The sequence below is a fragment of the Triturus cristatus genome, chromosome 1_2 (genome assembly GCF_964204655.1).
Source record: "Triturus cristatus chromosome 1_2, aTriCri1.1, whole genome shotgun sequence".
In the NCBI taxonomy this organism is placed as follows: domain Eukaryota; kingdom Metazoa; phylum Chordata; class Amphibia; order Caudata; family Salamandridae; genus Triturus; species Triturus cristatus.
In genome coordinates, this window is record NC_140580.1 from 1,089,468,942 (window position 1) to 1,089,496,488 (window position 27,547).

The window sequence follows — 27,547 nt, forward strand, 5'->3', positions numbered from 1 at the left end:
TAGTCTATTGTGACCCAGACAATCTGGGGACAGGGCAGGGAGGCAGGAAATTCTAAGCCCCTCTGGGTGGTGGAGACCTCTAGAAGCTTCTCCTAGTTCGAAGTGGGCACCAGGTAAAAATATTGGATCTCAGATCCCAACTTGTCAGTACACATCTGTGCCTGTGGAAGACTCAGAAGAAGGACTGCTGTGTTGCTTGCTGAATGAAGGACTGCCACTCTGTTGCCCTGCTGTGCTGGTCTGCTGCCCATCTGCTTAAGTGAGAACGACTCAACTGTATCATGAAGCCAGGACCGCCAGAGTGACTCCAAAGGCTAGTTGGCTTGCCTCCTAATCAGAAGCCTTGAGGACATAACAGGTTTCATCCATCTTGAAGCCAGCACCTGGACTCCGCCAGCTGTGAGTTTTAGTCCCCCCCCCCAACTCCCCAGGTGGTGCCAACTAAGTCCTGAACCCTTGGAAGCGGCCTGAAGGTGCTATACCAGCCCTAACTGTGTTTCTAGCCGAACCAAAACATCAGGACCACTGCATGAACTATCCCCAACAAAGAACTTTGCATCATTTCCTGCAGCCTTCCAGGAAATTCTGCTGCGCGATGCATCCTCGACGTAGGCCTTTACATCGCATGTCCCTTATTGACACCATCCTTGTCGACAACGCAGGGCTGCTCATCGCAAGCCCTGCAGCTTCTTCAGAACCAGCCAATGCGCGGCACATCTAGATACAGGACTTTGCATCATAAGCTCCTCGCCGATGGCATCCTAGATGACAATGCAGTACCTTACATCGCAGCTTTCCAGCTCTCAGGACTAGTCGCTGCGCAACGCATCCTCAACACTGGACACCACATCGCTACGCAACCAGAATTTTGTTCAGCAGGCCTAAGTGGGCTCCTGTAGCAGGCCCATGGTCAGCCTGAACTTGACACTGTTCTGATCTGGCATGACCAGATCTCCACAGTTGGCGCTTTGTGCTTTTGGCGACATTATCACTTAAATGATTAAAATTGCATATCTCCGGTTTTAATGGTTGCATTTTATACATGTTGGCCTTAAATTATTTATCACATTTTACTCTAGCTTCCTAAATTGGTATGGGATTGTACTTGTGCTGTGTTTCACTTTAATACTGTTTGAAGTGCTACATCAATACACATTGCCTTTAAGTTAAGCCTGACTGCTTTTTTGCCAAGCTACCAGAGGGTTAAGCTCAGGTTAATTTAGGGTCTGCTTGTGACTTGTCACTGACAAGAATTGTGGTTGCTGCTTGAGCAGGGTTCACTCCATCAACCAGCAACCCAAATTCTTACATCTACTATCACATGTTGAAAAGAGAGTGGACCTATCATACGAAGGGTTTAGCGCAACATTCAGGTCTCCTCCCATCACCAGCCATCCTTACGGAATGCAGAGATCCCAGGGAAGAGTTTGTCTTCGAATTGGTGTTGATGGTCATTGGAACCATATAAACAACAGGAATTAGGGGGGTCAAAGGGAAAAAGTTTATAGACCAGCAAGATGAAGTTTCCCCATATACTAAGTAAACACAGAGGTCATCTCGGGTCTAAGAAGTTAGTGAACACAAAAGACCAAGGCAGGTGAATTGAATCCCCACAGGGATAATCCCAAAAGAGGACTGGAGCCCTCACTCACCAAGAGGTGACATGCTTCATCATCAGGTTCTGACATCACACATTTTGGGGTTAGCATTTTTTTTGTTTTATAAATATATTACCTGCATTACTAGAACTGTATATATGTAGTGACCCTTTCTGACCAGGGGAGTTGTTGGTTTTTTTCTCCCTCAGATGGACCCAATAAATACTGTACACCTGGATTATCGGTGTAGTATTATTACTATTATTTTGTTCAATTTGAGCCCACCACAGCAGTAGCTTTATCTTTCACCCCGTCCTGAAGAAAGCCCAGATCCTTGTATAGAACCCAAGGGCTGAAACATGTCGACCTATTGCGAAGAGTAGTGTCGAATCTCCACTACTCTACCTTTTGCACTTTTTAATGCTGACAGTGAAACCTACACAGTAAAGCCTTATTTGGTATTCACTAGCCAGTTTCAACTTCACCACTAGTTTTCTCACCACTAGTTTTCTCACCACTGATTTTCTAGCACTGCTCTCTTTTACCTCACTCACAGTATAAGGAACACTACTCCTTGTACATACAGCCTCATCCTCACTGAACAAAATCCCTGGACTCCTCCCTCTTAGTGAGGGGGTTGTAGCCCCCTTTGGAACTAGGTTTTTCCACTGGAGGAACGAACCCGATAATGAAGCTTGTCACCTCTTGGTGAGTGAGGGCTCCAGTCCTCTTTCGGGATTATCCCTGTGGGGATTCAATTCACCTGCCTTGGTCTTTTGTGTCCGACCCACTTAAGCAGGCCCATGCTTCATGAGGGAGTTCAGCCCTTTTCTGTTTAGGGTAGCAAATAAAAAAATGTGGTCATAATTGGAGACGCTTAGAGGTCGCCTGGCGGTTGCCTATAGTGTATGATGACAACAAGTTTAGTCCCTCTCCACTCCAAGAACGGTGCAGATTGTGGAACAGAATGAGGTGCATATTGTAGTAAGAAGAGTGCCAGCCTTAAATATGTAGTGATGTGGATGAATCAATGGCCCTGTTGTATTTTTTGTATAAAAAGAGACCCAGAAAAACAGTAAAAAAATCAACAATAAACAAGCAGTGATCTTAAATATGTTCATATATAGCTTATACGGAGTGAAAGATGGTGGGGCAGCTACCGGGGAGACCCAGGCGTTCCCGGGGCCTGTGAACTTTACTGTAAACAAAAAAAAAACTGAATATGCACTCTGGATTAACAGTATCTCTTAAATTGGACAATCAAAGGTTACCTGTGATACTCTACGTCCCCCTTGAGGCAAAGAAAGAGAGGAAAACACCTATCAAGTTAGAAAGCGAGAAGCAATTCAGTCAGCTCAACGAGATTATGGTACAGACAACTGCAGTGATGTCCTGGTGTGGTCATCTGCACCAGCTAAGCGTCTTCCGACGATTGTGGGTGTGTCCTCCTTGACGCGTTGCCAGAGTCTACGTGTCTGGCGCCTTGCTTCATTTGTTTTTAAGGTTGTTCGTTCATCACCTGGAGCAGTGGCAGAGAGCCCAGGCTCCAGATCCTAGTTGCCATTCATCGGGATAAGGCAGAGAAGTTCCAGAGCTCCTATGGGGTTTTAGCTGAGTATTGTTTTCTATCTCTTGTAGGATAGGATAATATTTATAAAGAGCACTTATACCAGAGGGAAATGTAATCAGAATGGATAGCCCTAACTGTAGGGATTTTATCCTGCCTAAGGGTCACCATTACATCATCAGAGTCGCGGAGGTAGGCCAAAGCCATAGAGAAGATGTCCTGGAAGATCAAGAGTTGGTAGCCTCTAACCTGTATCGTATTTTAACACTTATTTGTCACCATAATGGATTCTTTGACCTTAAAAACGTGAACTTGTGTCAACACATCTGGAGGTAAGTTCTGTTTCTGCTGAAAGGGAGAGTATAACCTGTGTGTGTGATCAAGTATCATACCCAAATGTAAGGCACTCGAGTAGCTAATGAAACAGGTCTTGGCATCCGCCTTTCATGCAGCATTGGGAACATCTTTATTAGGACTTTTAATGCGGATATTATTCTGATGGCATCTGTTTTCATAGTCCTCCATTTTCTCTTCATGCCAAGCTTGGCGAGACTCCAGCTTAACATGTCTAAGATCTTGTTCATCACTGTCATGGGCATGTTCTGCGAGGGACTTTTTCAATTTGGTCAAGTGTGTGATTTCTTCTTTTTGAATGGAATGGTCAAGGCCAGAAATTGCTTTCTGAAATTCAGCCTTAGTGAAGGGATGTCTTTTTTAAATTCGGAGAGCAACAGCTGGATATCGGCCATTGTTGATGATACTTGCAAATCGTGTGCGCAAAGCATGGAGTCCAGAGATTCCTGGTGAGATGGAGCTGACTCTAGGTCATGGACCTGACTTTTACCCCCCCTTGGTTGTCAATGATGCATCTTCTTTCTGAATGAAGTTTCCATCGGCTTGGTTTTGTTGGCTGCCATCATGAACGCTGCAAGCTGAGTGGTGAGGATAGAATGGGAGAAGTAGCTAGTGTCCCGCTCCACTGGTTACCAGGTGCCAAAGTAATTGACAAGAAGGGCCCCACAAGACCTCGCCGGGGTAGCACTGGTCTCAGGGCTGTTTAAGTGTGGATGCCTGGAGAATAGAGCAAATGAGGTATCCCAGGGTCACAGTCCCAGTGCTGGGATATAGTCTGCAAATCTAATCAGGAGCCTATAGTCCTCTTTTCAATAGGTGAGTGGTCCACCACCCACATGTTCAGCAGGGCACCCACAGGACTGGTGGCTCATTCGTGAGACATCTCACCACAGGAGAACAAGGCAATGGGGGCAGTTGTAGTACCCTGCGCAAGTTACAGGGTCAGTGGGGGCCTAGGATCTTTGCGTTAGAGTACACTCGTTGAACTTAGCCCCCTTTTTAATGGGCCTTATATTCCACCAGTCAGACCTCGTGGAGCCCCAGGACCATCCAGGACCCCTACTCAGTCCCTCCAGTCCAAATAAGCAGCTCCAAAGTCCACCGATCGCTATGCCCAGTCCCCCCAACAATGCGACTGCAAAGGGAAATGAGACCCCAGGTACAACCTCACTGCTCGGTATCGGTCCTGTCCCAGAGCTCCAGGAAGGATGCGGGGTGTCCCACTCACCTTGCATGGGCAAATCCAAGGCTCCCCCAGCACTCAGCCCTTGCCGTCGGCAGCTCACACCCGCCATCTTGAATCGCTGGAGGCACTCGGATCTGTGCAAAGGTGGGTTGTGCATCTTCCCAGCCCTTGTTCCTGGCTTTGTTTAGATAATTGGGAGTTGAAGTGGAAGTTCTCGTTCATGCTGCAGTGTATCAACACCGATGTGGCTCTATTAACGGAGTCCCCTTGTTTCAAAGCCTGGAGCTCAACAGGGAGACATGCAGTGCTTTAAATGGGCCGGTACTCACCGGTACTGAGTACCGGCACTTCCGATTTTTTCTGCACTCAGTACCGGCACTTCTCTGTAGCCAGGGAGAGTACCGGTACCCTGATCCACAGCACGGCAGGCGCAGGTTAGGTTTCTCCTCCAGGGCAGATTCCGCTCTGCTTCAGAGGAGCATGTAATTATGTGTAGTGGGTTAATCTGTTTTAGTGCCATAAACGCATTTCTCATGTGTTTTGACATGTGCTGCATCTGCTACAGAAGTCATTAGGTACGGTCATATATTGCTCTTCGCCCCGCCCACTTACCACGCCTCTATTCTAATGAGTACCTGCACTTATTTTTTCCCATTTAAAGCACTGGAGACATGTTGTTCTGGCCCTGCCATGGCCACTGACTACGCTGCCTTTTTATTCAGGGCGGGTCATTTACTGGCGGAAGTCGCAGCCTTCTGAGCAGCGCTTTGGGAACCGGCACTCATTATTTCATAAATTAAGCACTACGTTCTAACAGCTCAAATGTAAACAAGGATTTGACTTGTGAGAGAATAGTGATAAACGGGAAAGGGCAGCCCACATTCTCAGAAAGAAAGTCGGAAATCTGTAGAGCAGGATATCACAACGGAGTCAAGACAGTACCCAAGCAGAAAAGAACCGGCCAGAGGCAGCAAGCATCGGCAAGCTAATAGGTTTGGCGTTGGCTGTAACCTTTTAGCTGTCAATGCTTGGTGTCTCATGGTTTTTGTAAAATTGCACTGCTAGGGGAGCTGCTCAGCCCTTGTCAATACAAAATAAAACATTCCATAAAGCAAACACATTTTTTGGTCTTCAGTAGCATACTAGTCCTTTGTACTAAAAGGAACTACTTTGTGCTTCTTGTGAAAGAGCAGAATGCTATCATTCACAGTGAAGTTTGCCAGTGGCTGCAATGAGCTGACCCCCTGCTGTGTGCTGTGCTGGGCCGGAGAAAAATGTGACAGGCACAACAACTGACCAATGGATGAAGCCCCCTTTAAGTAAACATATATATATATATCCAAGTACCACTCCAAAGCGCTTCTCGGCACCACGAACAGAGAGACGGACACCTTCTTTTTTGTAGAAAACTGCAGACGCAGTGTCGTATTTATTTAAATCATATAATCAGTGCAAATGAAACGGGAAGACGCGTTTCGGCCAACTGTGTGGCCTTGCTCACATGATTGCGTTGCAAATAGGTAACGTTTTTATACACAAAAGAAAGAAAGGGGAGGTAACATGGCTTTGATCGCTATTGGTTAACATCCAGCTGCACAATCATAAACATAGAAAAAATACATAAATACCTCATAAATCAAGAGGTGGTCATTGGCTTATTACGTAAACCGTAATGTTAACTGGAATGCGAATTTATGTGTTAACATAAACGTAACATCTATGAATTCATGAATAATCTATATAATACGGTTGTTATGGTCGGAATAACACGAAAAGTGCCGTAGACGATTGAAAGCACTGTAGAGCCATAGGGTTCATGTTAGAAAAATACATCCTAAGACAATGCTCAAAGGCTATCACTGGTAATGCATAACACAAGCTACCACATTGTCAATTACCAGTGTGCATATGTGTCTTTTGTTCTCTAATGTGTTACTAGATTTTTATAGAAGGTACAAATACTTGGAGGCAACAGGTAGTAATCCACGACCATTGAATAAACTTAATATGTGTAATTCATAGGTAGCTCGCTAATAGCCAAACACAACATAATATGTGTGTAAAATTGATGGTCTAGTCTATGATGTGTGATGCGTAGGGATACCAAACAAAATTTAATAATACTGGCCATTTGTAGTGCAAAGTGTTAAATTAAATCCTAAGTCATAGATGGGGCATGTATTAATCAAAATCCCCTAACTTTGTGATGTGAACCGTGAATAGGTATATATTAGGTGATTAATGAGAAAAAGTGAGTTGATTAATCTACAGCAAAAGAGCCCTAAAAATGTAGTCACTTTGTTAAATTTGTTTGAATAAATACAAAAAAGAAGAAACAACGAATGCCAGGTGTGAACCCTGAGAATCAAACAAACCACAAAAACATTGTACTCGCTACAATTACAGGACATTGCCCACAGACGAACTGCATCAAAGTATGATGTATAGTAACAGTAAAAGTTATTAGTTGAGACAGACCAATTATAGATAGTAGAACAGATCTTCACATAAATTCAAACCTCTCGGAGCCTTAGAATCTAGTTCCATTATATACTTTGTTTCTAATTGCCTAAGTTGCTTTTCACGGTTACCCCCCGTTTGTTTAGTGGGACATTGTCTATCACAAAATATTGCAAGACATTGAGATTGTTACCATGTTCAGTTTTTATATGACGGGCCACCGGGTAGGAAGGGTCGGAGTTAACTATGGCTCGTAAGTGCTGCAAAATGCGCACATAAACCTGTAACTTAGTGCTGCCGACGTAGCGAAGGCCGCAAGCACATTGCAGAATGTACACCGCATGATCTGTCCGGCATGTAAAGTGTCCTCTGATGTTGATGGGTTCGTCAGAAAATGGAGTGTAATAGGATTTGGTATTAATACCAAATTTACATGCCCTACATGTGCTGCATTTAAAAAAACCCTTTTTGGGGGATAACCAAATGCTCTTAAGGTCTAGTTCCGGACTAGTTTTAACCAGATCATTTCTCATAGAATGTGCCCTGCGGTAGGTGAAATTAGGCTGTGTAGGCAAAGTTTGTGAAAGCACCATGTCAGTTAAGACAATAGGCCATTGGGTTTTGATAATGGAACGAATAGTGTTAGCCTGTCTACTATAGGTAGAAACAAAACGACAGATTGTTTTGTCTTGACTGACATTGAGGGTGTTATTGCAATTGTCAATAGGGAGATCCGAGATGTTAGTGTTAGGACTAGGTGTGGTAACTAGTAGAGTTTGTCTATCTTTACTGTTTGCCTTGCTAAGGGCTTTTTGTAGTTTGCTAGCTTGATACCCTCTCTGTAGAAACCTGATTTTAGCTGCTTCCTGAGCTATAAGAAGTTGTTCTTCATTACTGCAGGCTCTACGTATTCTCAAGAATTCCCCGTAGGGGAGACTGGATATAGTGTGCTGCGGGTGAAAGCTAGTGGCGTGAAGCAGGGTGTTGCCTGCTGTGGGCTTCCTGTATAGGCAAGTCTGGATGGTGTTATTTTGAATGTAGACAGAAACATCCAAAAAATTAATAGATGTTGAATCTATATGGGAGGTGAAGTTAAGGTTTAACTGGTTACAGTTAATGGCTCTTACAAAATCTTCAGCTTGTTGTGCTGTACCGTCCCAAATGATGAATATATCATCTATATATCTCCACATTGTGATGATATGTTGACCACACAGATCCCTGTGTTCGCCCATGAGGACATGCTCCTCCCACCAGCCCACATGTAAACATGCGTAGCTGGGAGAGAAGCATGCCCCCATAGCCACTCCTTGTTTTTGTCTGTATATAAGACCATCAAACATGAACATGTTGTTATGTAGACACCAATGTATCATTTTTAAAAGGATTTCATTGTGTCTGTACATGGAAATACTGCGTTTCTTCAAAAAATAATCCACAGCAATCAGTCCATCATGATGCCTAATGCTGGTATAGAGAGATGAAATGTCTAAGGTCATCAACAAATAATTACTCGACCATTGAATGGAATTAAGTTTAGATAAAAAATCCTTAGTGTCTCTGAGATATGTAGGCAAACCAGCAACATGTTCTTGAAGATAATAATCCACATAGCGGGACATGTTCTCAAAGATACTGTCTTTGGCTGAAATGATGGGCCGACCTGGCACGGGATCCACCTGTTTGTGTATTTTAGGTATTAGGTAGAAGGTAGGTAGAACCGGAAAATCTTTGTTCAGAAAGTTCATTTCATCCTTTGAGATCAGACCTTCTCTTTTCCAACTATTGAGGTCTTCTTTATAGTCTTTAATGATTTTTCTAAAATTGGCTGAATTAGAACGTTCGTAGCACTCTAAATCGTTAATGTGTCTGTATGCCTCTTCTCTGTATTGTTTTTTGCCCCACAGAACGATATTGCCTCCTTTATCTGCATTGTTAATGACCACCGACGAATTGGACTTTAATTTATCCATAAGTTGGAAATAACTTTGATTCTTTTTGGAATAGACTTTTGATTTATTTTTTTTAGTTTTCACATAAAGTTTTTTAAGTTCGTCGGTGATGCGATCATGAAAAATATCTAGTGCGTCACGAGGCATGATGGGAACAAAGGTAGAGGGTGCTCTGAACGGACTATTCCCAGGAGCTGCTAAATTGAGACCTTCGGTATCAGCGATTTCTTGTGTATTCTGTGGAACTTGTGAAATGCCAGTTGATTCATGTAGCAAGGAGTGAAGTGTTGACAGTGTGGGGAGTTCTTGGATGGTAAGTACTGATTGAATTGCTTCAGTTGTTTTGTGTGGTTCAGTTTTTCCATGATTTTTGATGGTATAGAATTTAGATAGTTTCAGTTTGCGTATGAACTTGTATACGTCAACTCTTGTTTCTACATAGTTGAAATTGCTCTCGGGGCAGTAGCTCAATCCTAACGAGAGCAGTTGTTTTTCTGCTAGGTTAAGTTGGATGTCGGTGAGATTGACAATGGTTTGATCTAATTCTTCAGGTGTTAATGCCAGTTTTTCCTTCTCCTCTGCTGCCCTCTGCCTTTTGCGTTTGTTGCATTTCCGCCTTTCCCGCCTTCGCCGATTTCTGTTGTTACATTTGGCTGATTTGGATTTCTCGGTCGTAAGGACATTTTCCGCTGTTCCCTGATAAAATCCATTTCTTCAGCAAAAGATAAGGGCCCCAGGTTATTTGGGTTGTTGCCATCCGGAACGCCACTTCGTTCCGAATCCGTGTCACTGGGAATGCTACTAATGTCAGAAGTCGACGTTAAAAGGGTATGTGAAGTACTCGCTATATTTTGTAACAATCTTAGTTCTTGTGTTGCCCCCTTTTGTTTTTGTTTTTTAATATAGTCGTACTTTTTGGCAAACGTGAATACTTGGCCCTGTTCGTAATCGTTCTTATCTCTTGTGAATTTGTATGCTTTTCTGGCTTTAATGATTGCTTCTTGTTTGTTTAAGCGGGCAGACATATCGGTAATGTTTTTATCAATTAGATCTTGGTTGCTTGACATCCTGAGTTTTTCTATTTCTTGTTGAATCCTTGTAATCTCGCTGATGTTGACATCCCTATCTATCTTAGCGTATTTCACTAGTAGACAGACTAAGCGCATTGACGCTTCTAAATTGCTATCCGCCCATTCCTTTAGAAGTAATGGATTGGGGTTTTCAAAGCTGGGTGCTAGCATGATTCTGAGTCCCCTCGGCACTCGTCCGACTTCATTATATTTTTCCAAAGATTTGATCTCCCACCATTTTGTGAGTTCGCTTCGTTTGTGTTTTTCCAAAGCTTTGAGCAGGTTTTTCAGATCTGATCCCTGCGATATCTCAACTGATGGCTGATTGCTATTGGTGGTGATTTTGGGTTGATTGCTAAAGAGTTCATCAGCTGCTCTCTCTCTTTCTTGCAACGCTTCATCCGACATTGCACTGAATCGTTTGGGCTATGATTAATTCACAACAAGCGGGGAAAATCTAACAAAGTGGTATTTCCCGTGGCTCTGCAGTTAGCATGTACCTCCCCTCCTGCAATGTGTGGCAATCAATACTCTCTCGACTTACTGTTACAGATCCGAAGCTTCATACGTGTCCTCCGACACGAAGTGCATTCCGTCACGGTCTCAAGCGAGAAAGGCGAAAAACGCCGTTCAGAGCCAACGAGCAGGGGGCTGTCCTTCGAAAAGCTTCCGTAGAGCTGCCAATCCAAGGGCCTGAAACAAGAACAGCCAGCTTGTGGGGAGGGGTCCGTCTTAGGAAAATCAAGCCAATCTTCCGCAGGTAAATCCAAGTACCACTCCAAAGCGCTTCTCGGCACCATGAACAGAGAGACGGACACCTTCTTTTTTGTAGAAAACTGCAGCCGCAGTGTCGTATTTATTTAAATCATATAATCAGTGCAAATGAAACGGGAAGACGCGTTTCGGCCAACTGTGTGGCCTTGCTCACATGATTGCGTTGCAAATAGGTAACGTTTTTATACACAAAAGAAAGAAAGGGGAGGTAACATGGCTTTGATCGCTATTGGTTAACATCCAGCTGCACAATCATAAACATAGAAAAAATACATAAATACCTCATAAATCAAGAGGTGGTCATTGGCTTATTACGTAAACCGTAATGTTAACTGGAATGCGAATTTATGTGTTAACATAAACGTAACATCTATGAATTCATGAATAATCTATATAATACGGTTGTTATGGTCGGAATAACACGAAAAGTGCCGTAGACGATTGAAAGCACTGTAGAGCCATAGGGTTCATGTTAGAAAAATACATCCTAAGACAATGCTCAAAGGCTATCACTGGTAATGCATAACACAAGCTACCACATTGTCAATTACCAGTGTGCATATGTGTCTTTTGTTCTCTAATGTGTTACTAGATTTTTATAGAAGGTACAAATACTTGGAGGCAGCAGGTAGTAATCCACGACCATTGAATAAAATTAATATGTGTAATTCATAGGTAGCTCGCTAATAGCCAAACACAACATAATATGTGTGTAAAATTGATGGTCTAGTCTATGTTGTGTGATGCGTAGGGATACCAAACAAAATTTAATAATACTGGCCATTTGAAGTGCAAAGTGTTAAATTAAATCCTAAGTCATAGATGGGGCATGTATTAATCAAAATCCCCTAACTTTGTGATGTGAACCGTGAATAGGTATATATTAGGTGATTAATGAGAAAAAGTGAGTTGATTAATCTACAGCAAAAGAGCCCTAAAAATGTAGTCACTTTGTTAAATTTGTTTGAATAAATACAAAAAAGAAGAAACAACGAATGCCAGGTGTGAACCCTGAGAATCAAACAAACCACAAAAACATTGTACTCGCTACAATTACAGGACATTGCCCACAGACGAACTGCATCAAAGTATGATGTATAGTAACAGTAAAAGTTATTAGTTGAGACAGACCAATTATAGATAGTAGAACAGATCTTCACATAAATTCAAACCTCTCGGAGCCTTAGAATCTAGTTCCATTATATACTTTGTTTCTAATTGCCTAAGTTGCTTTTCACGGTTACCCCCCCGTTTGTTTAGTGGGACATTGTCTATCACAAAATATTGCAAGACATTGAGATTGTTACCATGTTCAGTTTTTATATGACGGGCCACCGGGTAGGAAGGGTCGGAGTTAACTATGGCTCGTAAGTGCTGCAAAATGCGCACATAAACCTGTAACTTAGTGCTGCCGACGTAGCGAAGGCCGCAAGCACATTGCAGAATGTACACCGCATGATCTGTCCGGCATGTAAAGTGTCCTCTGATGTTGATGGGTTCGTCAGAAAATGGAGTGTAATAGGATTTGGTATTAATACCAAATTTACATGCCCTACATGTGCTGCATTTAAAAAAAACCTTTTTGGGGGATAACCAAATGCTCTTAAGGTCTAGTTCCGGACTAGTTTTAACCAGATCATTTCTCATAGAATGTGCCCTGCGGTAAGTGAAATTAGGCTGTGTAGGCAAAGTTTGTGAAAGCACCATGTCAGTTAAGACAATAGGCCATTGGGTTTTGATAATGGAACGAATAGTGTTAGCCTGTCTACTATAGGTAGAAACAAAACGACAGATTGTTTTGTCTTGACTGACATTGCGGGTGTTATTGCAATTGTCAATAGGGAGATCCGAGATGTTAGTGTTAGGACTAGGTGTGGTAACTAGTAGAGTTTGTCTATCTTTACTGTTTGCCTTGCTAAGGGCTTTTTGTAGTTTGCTAGCTTGATACCCTCTCTGTAGAAACCTGATTTTAGCTGCTTCCTGAGCTATAAGAAGTTGTTCTTCATTACTGCAGGCTCTACGTATTCTCAAGAATTCCCCGTAGGGGAGACTGGATATAGTGTGCTGCGGGTGAAAGCTAGTGGCGTGAAGCAGGGTGTTGCCTGCTGTGGGCTTCCTGTATAGGCAAGTCTGGATGGTGTTATTTTGAATGTAGACAGAAACATCCAAAAAATTATTAGATGTTGAATCTATATGGGAGGTGAAGTTAAGGTTTAACTGGTTACAGTTAATGGCTCTTACAAAATCTTCAGCTTGTTGTGCTGTACCGTCCCAAATGATGAATATATCATCTATATATCTCCACATTGTGATGATATGTTGACCACACAGATCCCTGTGTTCGCCCATGAGGACATGCTCCTCCCACCAGCCCACATGTAAACATGCGTAGCTGGGAGAGAAGCATGCCCCCATAGCCACTCCTTGTTTTTGTCTGTATATAAGACCATCAAACATGAACATGTTGTTATGTAGACACCAATGTATCATTTTTAAAAGGATTTCATTGTGTCTGTACATGGAAATACTGCGTTTCTTCAAAAAATAATCCACAGCAATCAGTCCATCATGATGCCTAATGCTGGTATAGAGAGATGAAATGTCTAAGGTCATCAACAAATAATTACTCGACCATTGAATGGAATTAAGTTTAGATAAAAAATCCTTAGTGTCTCTGAGATATGTAGGCAAACCAGCAACATGTTCTTGAAGATAATAATCCACATAGCAGGACGTGTTCTCAAAGATACTGTCTTTGGCTGAAATGATGGGCCGACCTGGCACGGGATCCACCTGTTTGTGTATTTTAGGTATTAGGTAGAAGGTAGGTAGAACCGGAAAATCTTTGTTCAGAAAGTTCATTTCATCCTTTGAGATCAGACCTTCTCTTTTCCAACTATTGAGGTCTTCTTTATAGTCTTTAATGATTTTTCTAAAATTGGCTGAATTAGAACGTTCGTAGCACTCTAAATCGTTAATGTGTCTGTATGCCTCTTCTCTGTATTGTTTTTTGCCCCACAGAACGATATTGCCTCCTTTATCTGCATTGTTAATGACCACCGACGAATTGGACTTTAATTTATCCATAAGTTGGAAATAACTTTGATTCTTTTTGGAATAGACTTTTGATTTCGTTTTTTTAGTTTTCACATAAAGTTTAGTTCGTCGGTGATGCGATCATGAAAAATATCTAGTGCGTCACGAGGCATGATGGGAACAAAGGTAGATATAGATATAGATATATATATATTATTTGAGTAATTTCGCTAACCCCAGACCTCATAACGCTGCCTTTCCAATATTTCTGCTCCTCATACAGGAATGTCAGGGCCACTCGAATTACACGATTCTGCTGCCGGGGAATTTTCTGCATTATTATTGATTCAGCACACTTCCACATTATAAACCATTGGCTGCATAATTTACAGATTTAAATTAAGAAAAATCTCACTCTAACTCAAATGTATAAAAAGTTACTTAAAAAAGTGCCGCCCATGGTGTTGACCAGGAGCAAAGGTTAAATGCCACGTCTCAGTTCTGATTGCCAAAATGGTGCTACTGACGTGAACGTTTTGCTCGCACAGCATTTTGTGCGAAAATCACCACACAGCAAAATCATTTTGCCTTAAAGTGTGCCACATTATCCTACATAATTTCGCCTTACCTGCTGCATAAATTAGTCTACACTGCTCTGTTATTCCAGTGGCCGCTGGTAATGGGGATGATGAATTAGCCGTGTGGCTGCCATCTATATAAAGCTTTGGGACAAAGGGGAAAAGCCTTTTAAACTGCCAGAGTTGTATAGATTATATTTCCACCAGAAAATGTGCATAGGAACATACCTCATCTAATAGAGTGTCATTTCAAGGGCCTGAGTCTCATATTGCCTGCCTAATTAAAATGTCCTGTTTTCCACAGTCACCATTCAAGGTATTCGTTCCATTACTTTCAATAGCTGGTTCAGCATTTATTTCAGAAGAACCTCATTTTAACAGCATGCGAGCAATGAAACTATAAAATCTGGTCTCAGTTCTGGAGTAAAGCTGAAAAGTATTCATTTTTGTGACAACAAGATACAAGACATATAGGGCTTATAGCAAGTCTTAAGTGGTTAGATTGACACCGGTGTACCTTACCTCCGCACCCATAGGCATAAAGTAACCCCACTATACGAATGAGGGCAGTGAAAGTTATCTGCATTCGTACTATGGCCTCATGGCTCTTTAGGGTCACAAAATCCCCATTGACTTGCAATATCCTAACTGCATACATTTATGAATACTTTATTTCATACATAATAAAGCGAAACTCCTCCCCTTTATGAAGAAGCTGAAGACAGTTCTTTTCTCAGAAGCTTGGGGCAGCATTTAACAGCTGCTACTTCCCTACTGACATGGATAGGTACTCGCTCTGGTAGCGCTTAGAGACCTGCTAAATGCGCTCTATAAATATAAATTACAATAACAATGTTTTCAAAATATGCTGCTGGATATTGACTTTGCACTGTTCTCTTTCCCAGTTGCTAAATGACATGTTGACACTATAAAAATATTTTAAAAAATCTGTCAATTTTTAAGGGTAATTTGGTTTATTCTTTCTGTGACAGAGCACTTCCAGTTTTTGTCAAAACGTCATCACAAATTCCCATTCAGTGCCTCCATCTACCTCAACGGGATCATATCCGCTCGGATCAGCACCTGCTGCGAGTACAAGTATCACGTGGGCTTCCAGCAAGGGAAACATGGCTGCTTCCGCGTGTCGGGGCTCAGCGGAGGCAAGCCGTGCTACAGGTACAGCGAATTCAGAATCTCATACTGGACCAACAATGCACAGCTCATGCAAAACAAGGCATCCTTCTGTTGAAAAGTCTTTCTCTGTAAATGCCCTAATAATTTACTCTCCACAGGAGAATTTATTCAGAAATGTACTGATCACGTAATAGTAATCCCAATTATTTTAAGTTCCCTTCCTCGTCCCAGTACGTATAAAATGAGGTGTGTGTCACCTCCCTACAGGCACCGTTTGATTTAGCAAAATAAGGAAAGACTTCTCCTCCCAAAAGAATCCCGAAACCTCCACCCCAAGGAAAATGTATTTCCATAGGTTTCATCCTAGTTTTGGAGTACATTTCTGAGTTTTAGAAATGGATTTCAGAAAGAATTCTATGAGTACTCTGCATATCCATGTCATAGCCATCCATTACATCTGTCCGTTAGTTCCAGCATGCAAACTAGAAGTCGGAAATTTTCCCATGGAAAAACCTGTTCCCTACTCCAATGTGTGAAATTGAAGGCATTTGACAACTTTCACAGGTTCCTCCACCAAGGAATGGCCACAAACCCATCCTACTTTTCGATATGCAAACATGAATTAATTCATTAAAATCTTTATTATGCTTTTGTCTTTTAGCCGTAAAAGTAAAAAGCAACTTTATCCGACAACAACCACATGTAAAATACAAATGGATAAAAATATGACCAATGAGTAAATTGACAAAGTAAGACATTAAAAAGAAAATATGCAAATAGGAAAATAGAAATTTTGCGTGTGATAATTCTATAAGCAATAGGATTGGGACTTTGCCCTCACAAATGTCAGTTTGGAGGTGCAAACATCTTTAAGAATCTGGCCAATTTCCTTTGGAATAAATGTTCTTAAGGTATGTATATTGCGATGTGCAATCGAAATTTATTGTTTTTACAATGGGTGAAACAAGTGCTTTTATAAGATGATTTCTTAAGTGTCTGGGCCAGTAGATCATTCATAGGTTTGTTGGTTGGTGGGAAATCGTTGAGAGGTATAATAGGTAAATAGTCAATCCTTGTTATGACATCCACATTTGCCTGGAATTTGCTGTGACATTTACATTTTGCTAGATTTATCGATCTGTAATTGTCATCCCCATTATCTTTGCTCAGGTGTGTAAAAGTTCACAACCACAAAAACTACAGAAGAAAGAATGAAAACGAGTATGGAGAGACACTGACTGCCAACTGCCTGTCAAATGACTCTATCCCTAAAGACAAAGGTACTTTGCTTTTTCACTGTATAACAAGGGACTGTCGAAGGGCCGCGAGGACATTCAATTCGCACTATTTCTCTATGTCATTCTTAGCACTCACTTGGATTATGTTGAGTTGTGCACCTCTTTGCTTCTTCTGCTGTAAGGGCTAAAGCAATATTTAACTCCAGTTCATACTATGCACAGACCTTTTCCAAAAACTCAAAATGAAGCTTATGGGATTTCAATCAGGATTGTTAATTTATACCAGTGCAAGATCTTGCAACATTCGGTTCAAAGGCAGTCAAATATCCCCCATTGGATTTTATTCTGGTGGAATCCGTGTTTTAGGCAACTCTACCCCTGTCACAGCCCTACCACCCCTGGATTTACTTAACAATAAAGTCTGTTTTTGTCCATAAGAAACATGCAATAATGAACAATAACGCCTCACAGCAGCAGACCAAAGCAGTATGAAATATGTGAAAAGCTGGGAAATAAGTGTGAAATATATCGTAATCAGTGGGACCAGAAAATATTAATAATCCTAATAGTTTATAAACTCCTTAGTGGAAAACTGAATTGTCTACTGCCATTTACTATAGCCTTATAGCCCGCCGTAGCGGGCTATATCGGCTGTTAAAGGCCCGCTGCAGCGTTAAAGGCCCGAGCCGAAGGCGAGGGACTTTAACCCCTTCTGTGCCACGCCCTTTCCCTCTCCTGTGCCGGGCGTTTTATTAGTGGGTGGGGTTCATGACGAGATAGTCTCGTCATGGGCACAGCGCGACCGTGCTCCATGACGAGACTATCTCGTCATGGGCACTGAAGAGGTTAACAAAGCAGAGGGACTTTAAAAGCCGGTATAGCCCTGCTACGAAGGGCTATAAGGCTATTAGAACATTCTGCCACTAGAGGGCAGAATGTTCTAACAAAACAAAGCCTTCAGGGAGCGCGAGGGGATTGAATTCCCCTCAGGCTCCCTGAAGTCTTTGTTCACAGCCAGAGCTGTGAACAAAGACACATTGGAATGTTGGTGCTCCGGGCTTATACCAGCCATTATAAACCCGGAGCACTCCATTGTTTTCAATGGAGCTCCCAACGTTCCAATGTTCTAATAAGTGTTAACACCCTTCTCCTTGGCACGTCCTTTAATAATCCCAGGTAGATAAAGGGGATTGTGACGATTCTTGACGAGTTTCGAAGTTTGAAAAAGTTTGTTGGATCTCCTGCTGAATGAAATGTTAAGATGAGAATTTCAAAATCTGATGTCACAGATGAAGGGAAATCCCAAATTATATAGTACAGAATACCGAATTTGAATAGTTTAAAGAAATAAAACTTCATACATTTCCTAAAACATATATCTGTGTAAAAAATAACAATCAGAAGAAGCACTAAACTACTCAAAATTGCAGAGAAGATGGAAACGGGATGTGTAAAAAGAACAGGGGACAAAGCAAAGGGGGCTCAAGGCATTCCTGCTATTGAAATAGCAAGGGAGAAAAAGCAAGGAAGAAAGCAGGAATGAAGGAGGAAATTCGCGTAGCCAGTGAAACTTTTTGCTGTAGGAGCGCCCCCAGTCCACTAATAAAAGGCAGTATTGAGAATTATTTGTGTCCTTGGCATGTCCATGGCATCCACCTACAACCTTATTGCAAGTACCCTGGAATAATCTAGAAGCAGGGAAATATCAGGAATTCAAGATTGTTGGGGAACAACGTGCACGAATCGGTGCTTCCGCACCAATGCCAGCCACCATGCTTTACCCCATGCGGCACATCATAACTTGTAGGCCCTATGCCATTACCGACCGCATTGGGATTACAGAGGGCATTTGCAATGAGGCCCGATAATGAGGAAGAACATGCCGGAATTCATGCGGAAAAGACAAATCGCACTGGTATTCCTACACATAATGTGCCAGTATTCCTGTTGTCCAGAAATACTGATACCGGGTATCAGTACTTCCGGGAAAAGGCTGCCATTGAAGGATTCCTGCATTCCATGTCATCAGGCGCTAATGTGGCCGTGCCAGTATTCAAATAATGGACCTTACTAGACTTAGCTCTCTGAAATAGGTCATCCACCAAATACATTATCTTACTGGTTTGTGAATGCTTTGTATTCAGTTAATGCTGAAGGATTTTGTATTTAAAATATATTTTTAATTAGTTTAATTGAAAGAACAAACTTTCAAATAACAAATATAAATAGCAATGGCGTGAGGCTAAATTCATACCTCTTCACAACCTTTTTTAAAATAAATTGTCAGAGTGTTATACTTGTACCCTGAAGGTTGCTTACCCACAATATCGATTTTTGAATATGGTCCTTCCAAAATATTGTATCCAGAATAGCAACTGTCACAAAACCATAAAGCTAAGTGTATAAAGGTAAACTCCAATGTACTATTCTTAGCTTGACGTCTATGTACATCGACAATATCTATATTGTCAAGGCACATAGCTGGGTAGGGAAGGATAGTCAATCTATATTTACCTATATATACTTATCTTCATAATATTGTGGGGGTTGATATTCTCAGTACTATATTTTGGCAAGTCGATACTTTTTCATCCAAAATTGCGATACACTGTAATACATATCTGCATTAGAGCCCAGACTATTAATTACAAAAAATATAAATGTAAGGACTTCTCAGTCTCACCTCCTATAAAGTGTTACAATGTTTCTAATATGTAAGGATAAAGACATCTTGTTATAGAAAAAGAGGAAAACAGAGGCAGGGAAGGAAGGGCAAAAGGAAGATTAGGATATAAAAACTGATGGTGATGTTAGAATTTATCTAACCGTATATTGAATCCTGCAAAATCTCCCAGATGGATTCAAGTATACCTAGAATGTTTCTACTGCAAAGCACAGATTTCTTTAGGGTTGTTAATAGGGGTGGGTGGAACTCGTGGAGTTTTACTCGCAGCAATTCTGCTGAGTTACCTAAAAATTCAGCAAGATTCCGTGGAGTCCCATGAGCAGGCAGAATTTGGCATTTTGCACTGCTCTGGTTGATGTTGAGCACTGGAAGCTTGTTTTGCACTGTAAAATCTGTGCGAGCGGCACCATGCGGCATGCCAGGACGCTGCTTCTTTTTGCCACTTGAGTAGATTTTCTACTAGAGTGACCGGTTTCTCAACGTGAACGGTAGCAACCTGTCTCGACTGCCCGCATAGAGAAATCTCTCAGGGAGGCGTTCTAGCGCTTGTACATCGCTCTAGGGACGCAAATTCTTGCTAGTGCTCACCAACTTAATGTTAGCGAGCTGTGTGTGAGAAAAAACTCTGCCGTGCGGCGGTTGACGGAGTTTTGCCAGAATTTGCCACGAACTCCACCAGCGGAGCAGAAATTTTCGCTCATCCTAGTTATTAATCTACATATATCTTGCAAACACTCCTTCACTAAATGTGAGCAAGGCAATTTCACAAGGCTCTTTTGCACAATCTCCTTTGGTCAAATGGAGAGCACAGAAAGGAAATTGCGTTCCTATTGATAAATTACTGTGACTCTTCGTGAAATCATCTTAGTTGATTAATATGGGGAATTACATGTTTTTAGGGTGAAGTTCACTGAACAGACAAATTCTTTGGAAAATCTCAGTCAAGTGTGATTTGAGTTGAGTTCAAATCCAAAACAAGTGCTTGAAAGTACCACTTGATTTCTTGCATGTCTAACATATATCACTTTGCAGTCTAAATGACCTGTACTAGAGTGCAGTATACACAAAACAACAACTTCAGTTAAGACATAATCAACTCAAGGCCTAAATAATCAAGATTACCCATTTTTTTTACATGATTATATAAAATATGTCCTGAATAAGTAAATACCAATTTCCCCATCCCATGTCTCCGTTATCTTATCATTACATACATTTATATTATTCTTCATTTATCTAATTCATAAATTGGGTATTTAATTTGGAAGGGTGCGACTTCTACCACCTTAGTGAACTCAATGTAGTTAGATCAAAACCCAGTTAGGAGAGAAGCCCTGCTCATCTCTTGGTAGCTGAGGCACAAGCAGCAGGCAATACCCAGTGAAATGTATATTAAGTTCAAGCAGGACCAACTATTTGCATGTGAAGTCCGTGTCAATAACGTTTGTCATGCCAGAAAGGGGATCCTATTTCTAAAAAGATTGGGAAGCACTGATTGATAAACATCCACATTGGTAGGCTACTTGTGCTAAAATTGACTTTAAATGCTTCTTTATATTTCAATAGATCAGAAAAACCAAAACCACTATGAACATGTGATCCAAGTCAGCCAGGAGAATCCAGGTTTCTTACTGGTACACCACAACAATACAAATAGCAGCTAAGTTACTATACTCCAATTCTCAAGAGCAGGAAATTCATTTTTTTCAACGGATTTTGTTTTAAGCTATATCCCTGCCAATGCAAACCAGTGCAATTTGTGCATGACTAAGTGCCTGGTTTAGAGTCTGGCGGACAGGATGCTCAGTTGCAACTAGAACGGAGTACGCTGTCTGCCAAACTCTCACTCAGCCCGCCTCATTTTGGAGATAGGCAGATCATAAGGTTCCCATCATGAGAGCCCCAATAGGCTCCGTCAACGGAACAATGGAGTAGTGGCCATCAGAAGAAGAGCATTACACTGCCTGCCCTATTTAAAGCAGACAATGTAATGTTTTGTTTCTATCCGTCATCGACAGGACTAACCTGAGGGTGAGGTACAAAACCAACAATGAACCCTCACCCCAAAATATTTTAGCGAAAAAATAATATTAAAAGTTTGTCCATGAAACTTTTGTACCTTGAAGGGAACTGCTGTGTTGGTGGTTGTTTTCAAAGTAGAGATATGATCGCTGGGCCCATGGTCCTCACTCAATTTGACAGAAGGTAGTAGTAATGTAAGTTGAGGTAATGGCCATTCCCACCCTGATGGACAAAGTACCATCCGTCAAACTTTAAATCAGGCGGTAAGTCTGTTAAGGTTAATAATATACATCAACGGCTCAATGTTTAGACTCCCAAATTGTCCCTTGATAAAACGAATATACCTTATCCTATGCGTTATTTCCACCTTACTTAGAGCATAGATATGAGTCCGTTTTTTAGGAACAAGAATTAATTTGGAACAATGCCTATATTTTATGATATCAGTAGTGTATTTGTCTGCTTTGTGTACAAGCGTAAATAAAGCTGATATCATTGAAGTAGGTTTTAAACTACTACAAAGAATTTTGGAATACATTTGAACCAACCACAAAGAAAGGGATTCTGAGAACTTATTACACAGTTTCATGGAGAAAAAACCATCGAAACAAGCCTGATGCTTTACCAAGTTCACATAGCTCAAGAGTTTGTAGACTTCTTGAGCCGAACCTCTGAAGAAAGACGGCATCTATTTTCCTGAGAAAGCACTGGTAGAGACCGGTTAGACAAGAGAGTAGACATATTGTGTTAATGGCACCATTGCTTCAGGCTGTATAAAAGTTGTCAAAGCCTTATTAATATCTCCATGGCCTGATAAAATGACCTACTTAATAGAATTAATTACCTACAACGCCTGAGCATTTTTTGAGCCTGTAGGATGGCAGCTTACTAGCCCTTTCTCCAATGGGATCAGACACTAAAATAACCCTCACGTCTGCACTGTGCACTTTATTCAGACGATAAATAAAAAGTAGGAATAGATCTTTCCTTAAATAGAAATTGTGCACGTTTGGGACAGTATGCCATCATATTTGTCATCGGGTTTTAATTGAGAGGCGTCTGACACATCCAAACCGCAGTTCCATTTATCAACCCCTATTGTATCTATTAACCCAGAGAGAGGATCATTTCCTGATCTGAAAATGTCAGGTTCAAATGTAAAAATGAAATCACCCTATAGATGCTTTACACCTGTTATTCTTTGCAAAGAATTCAGCAAAATAAACAACATGGCCTGCATTAGGGGCATATACACAACCCAACATAGAAACAAGTTTTCCAAACTATGTATATAAACAAATATCTTCAGTCTGGGTTTGAAAAGTGCACCTTGTTTTTAATTGAGACAGGCATCACTGTTTTCTTAGCGGCATAGGTGCTAGAGGATTCCCTAGCACAGTGGGCATTTATTAGATATTTCAAATTCTGTAGCAAGCTTTTATACCTGCTGTAATATTACATTATCGGTGTTTTCTCTGTTCAACATGCTACTAATGTTTTCCAACCTAATAGGAGAATTGAGACCACTAACTAACGTGCCATGACATTACATTAAAAGGAGAATTGATACCAAAAAGATGGTATCAAAATATGCATGGCCCAAAATACCGCCATCCTCATCAAGGAATAAACATAAGGCAAAACATATAAAAGTGCATGAGGAAAAAGTCTAGGACGTCGATAAACACAGCCCTCCACCTATCACACAGAATAAACCACAAACTTTAGATAAGGAATAAAAAAAACAAAGTTATGCACCACATTTACACCTTAAATGCAAACCTGTAACACAGGCCAAATGGACAGTTCCGAAAAACAGCAAACAAACATGAATGTAGACAACATCAACACCCCAGAGTATGGCTACAATATGCTGTCGAAATCCTCTCAGCATGACATCAGTTAAAGCTAAGCATAATGGCTATTAGTGTAAACAAATACAACACATAAGATGTCGAGAACACAGAGCCTGGGAGAATAACTCGGGAAATTAGAGGTATCCATTTTAAGTGGGAAATGCCCTTTCTTTAACTAATCTAATACACCAAGAGCCCAGACAAAATTAAAAAAGAGAAACTCTTGCCCCATTAAGGACAATCCAAAAATAAAAGTGAATACATATTTATTTATTTGAAAAGTTTTATAAAGCGCGAACAAGACCCAGAACGGCTATCAGAGCACTGTACAATGAGGACAATTAGTGTTGCCGTGAGGAGACAGTAAGAGTACAATACTAAAAAGGTAGCATAGGAGGAACCCATTGAAGGCCCTACTAGACGAGGCTATGCAGTACATTTTGAATAGAGTACATATTTCAGACCATTACAACAAACATTTCCAAGTTAGGAATTCCGCTCGCACTCATGAATTAAAGGACTTCCAAATCAATGAAATTGTTAAGTTGATTTATTTAGCATGCCAGTAATTTCAGACCATATAGAGAAAATTATTGTCAGGCATACATTCCAATACACAAAGTAAAAATGATTGTCAAGCACTCGAGGGAAGTATCCCCAAATAATATACTATTTGCAACATAAATGTGTGCTCAATGAAATGAGAACAAAATGAGAGAGAAATGTCATGAACTTGGACTCAGCTCTTCATTTGTCAAAACCGCACGTTTTGATGCTTTTCCTCCATCCCACCATTATTCTTAGGGGCATAGTGGTATCAGCACAGTGGGATCCACACCCTCCCTGGGTGGAATGGCGCACATGGATGGACAGTGTGTGAGGCTGTAGGGCACATGGGCAGATATTGTGAGGGTCTTTTCAAGTGCCACAAGCCTTTTGTGCTGTTTGAGCATGTTCGTCTCACAATTTGTCTCAGGGTGCCTCCAGATGTGCCTACGGATCCTCACAATGTCTAATTATATGCCCCATGAAATCACACGCTTGTCATCCTGGGACACAAGCTCCCCATGATGTCTGGCCACTTGGCCAGCAGCTCTTCCTACTGTCCATCATGTGACCAAGAATATCTCACCCTGTATGTCCACGTGCATTGATCACCAGACAGTCTCTGTCCATGTCACTCAAGATATCTCACACTGTTTAAGGACCCAATGATATCACAAACTATTTGCGCTCCAAACTCCTTGTACCGTCTTTAATGTTGCGTCAAACTACCCACTATCTGTCCAAGTGCCAGAAGTGTCTCATAATATGTGTCCATGAGCTCTGAACTAAAGTAACAAAAAGAGAGCGAGGAAGGACAATGGGGTACGTCCTTTTCCCTATTTAACAGTAATCTAGAACAAGAGAAAATAGTAAAAGCCCCCATTCAAAATTCTCATTGGGGAGTGGTGGGTGATATGAAATTGTAACTGTAGACCCTGACTATCCACTTATGTTGCATACGTTCCATAGACTTCAAGATATCTCATTGATTTCACTATTGTTCCTCATTTCAGACCTCTCATCAAAAGCTCAAGTGCCCGGATCTGGAAGAGAAACTCAGTTGCCATTGTTAAAATCTCATCAAGCCCTCCATGACGGTGAGGCCAGACCAGAGGATGCGCTTCACCCTCAGAGCCAAAAAGTGAGTTATGCTGACAAAATCTACCCTAGTGATTTCAACGATGTGGAGGAAACAAATCGACTGAATGAAAAGCGACTCCATGGGGATGGCAGTCAGGTTTCTACGACAAATATTAGAAAGAGAATGAAAAAGAAGAGAGCGCCCAGGGAAGACTCCGACTCGGAACAAGAGAATCGCTTGAGTACGAAGGATCGCCACTTCAGGAGATCTGCACATAGAGCAAAAGCAAGAAATGTGAGTACGGGTGAGTATCTCAGCAATACCTCAAAAAAGGGTCCAGATTTTTAGTAGTGCAGATATCAAGAGAACCAGTTCACTGCAGTGAAAGGTAGTCTGACTGGGCTTCAATGCTCAGGAAAAGGCCTTCCCAGCTAGTCATCATTGTTGGATTTAACATTGTCTTTCATCAGGCAAAGTGCTTGATGGCTCCACTTCATGTAGGGAGCATTCCTTAGTTTTATATTTAGGGTCTGGTGTCCATGAAATATTTCTGCTTCATTTAATTGGTCTTGTACCCTAGTGGAGTTCTTGCATTGCTTGGTTGAGCGATTTTTCGCTCCGCACATGGGGACCATTAATGATTTTTAATGCCTAGATATGCCATGCCTTGTGTGGTGGTTCCAGGCAAGGAACAACTGTGCTGTAATTGTGCAAGCCATCTGATGTGTAAATTTGGAGCCGTGTGGTGGATTGACTGGCTTCTGGTGTTTGAAAAGGCTGAGGCCAATTTATTGTAAACTAGCTAGTTCCCCCATCTCTATATGAGATGTGGAGCCACATTTAGTGGACGGGGCAAATACCGATTTTTGGTTGATGCTTCATATCCACCAAACACTAAATGTCCCCCTAAGCACTCCCGCGTACAAAGCACTTTAAGTAAAGCACTTTATGGCAACTTCTTGAATCTATCTACGCAGTGATATTTAGTATTATATTTTTAAGTTTGTTACAGCAAAGAGATAATTCTAATTATTCGAAAAGAAGAGGGACAAGTTATTAAAGAGCTATTTGTGTATTTTCAGCGAGGGGAAGCTCAAGTTCAGATATGATTTCAGTTAATCAAACATACTCAATAGTGACTAATTCATGAGCAGGAAACTTCAGAACTTTGAACCAGTTTAAAGTACAATGTAAAGGACATTCTTATGGGGTTTTCTTTTACCTAAGGTTTACTTGCTGTATTCATTTTCATTGTTAACACTAGATAAAACACCAAATACCAAGGACATCTCAGCAGCAGAGTCTTACCTTGAATCAGTTACAACCAGAACAACAGAGTACGACTCAACGTCCCAGAGCAGCAAAGACCCCAATTTGCCGACCCAGAATACAGAGGCTGAAAAGAGAGAAAACCCAGACCTTCATCCAGCTACTTCCCAGGAAGTGATTGATGAAGAGACTTTGCTTCCCCATGCAGATGCAGGGAACAAGCTATCTGGAAATAACAAAGGCCATAAAAGAGAAGTCTACCAAGGTGGCCAACTTCAAGGAGCCAAAACATTACCAAGAAGACACCACCATGGTCCTATGAACAACCAACAGAGAAAAGCAGAAAACATTACTTCTGAATTAAGGAGCCCCTCCGACTGTGGCCAACCAAAGAATGAAGCAAGATCTGAAAGTATATCTAACGAAGGAGGAGGTAAGCAATTACTATGTTGAGTGTGATGGGCATATTGGAAAGTGAAATTTACTACAAAAAGTTTTTGGAACAGAATCATGGGGGAGAAATGATGATCAGTGCTGTGCTTGGAGTTAAACAATTCCATAGGTGAATTTATTGTAGTTGGACAAATACACGTTGACAATTAATTTTTGTTGTACTTATTGTTTTGAATAGCAGTAACAAAGCCATGTAGGTGTTCCAAAGTGTTCAAGAAGTGGGGGAAGGGAGAATATAGGTGTTAAAAGCAAAAGACTTTCACCCTCCTTATTAAATATTTGGTGGAGCGGAAGCCTTGCCATAAATCTAGACCACATCCATCCTACCAAACCTGCGGTTCGTCTGTCTCTGATGGGAGGCTTTCAATGGCAGAGCTTCAGCTGGTCCCAGTGTTGGAAACCCCTTCCCGGCCACCCATCTGTCAGTGGTTCCTGGATCAGTGGTCCGAAGGCCCATCCTTTCTCTGCTTATTTTTCCTGCTTGGGACCATCATGAGAGCCATGCTGCACCGGAGTATGAAAAATTATAAATAACCATTTCGAATTTGGTGACAGAGCATGGGCAGAAAAAGCCCCAATCTACCAGCTTAGCAGCAGTCCGTTCGTCAGATCAAAATTCCATATTGCTAGAGCACTTTCAGCTTAACCTCAATTCATGGCAGGCATGATTTTTGTGTTTCTGAAACA

At 41.4% G+C, this 27,547-nt stretch overlaps 1 protein-coding gene across 1 annotated transcript in view; it reads left to right on the forward strand.

Annotated features, from left to right (window-relative positions):
* The window catches only part of LOC146868720 (uncharacterized), a 70,030-nt gene that overhangs the window by 27,224 nt on the left and 15,259 nt on the right, over positions 1–27,547 (forward strand). The window contains exons 2-5 of the mRNA XM_085624152.1: positions 15,568–15,751; positions 16,880–16,989; positions 25,071–25,442; positions 26,403–26,840. Coding sequence (XP_085480278.1) covers positions 15,568–15,751; positions 16,880–16,989; positions 25,071–25,442; positions 26,403–26,840 — 1,104 coding nt within the window. The remainder of the gene's footprint in view (positions 1–15,567; positions 15,752–16,879; positions 16,990–25,070; positions 25,443–26,402; positions 26,841–27,547) is intronic.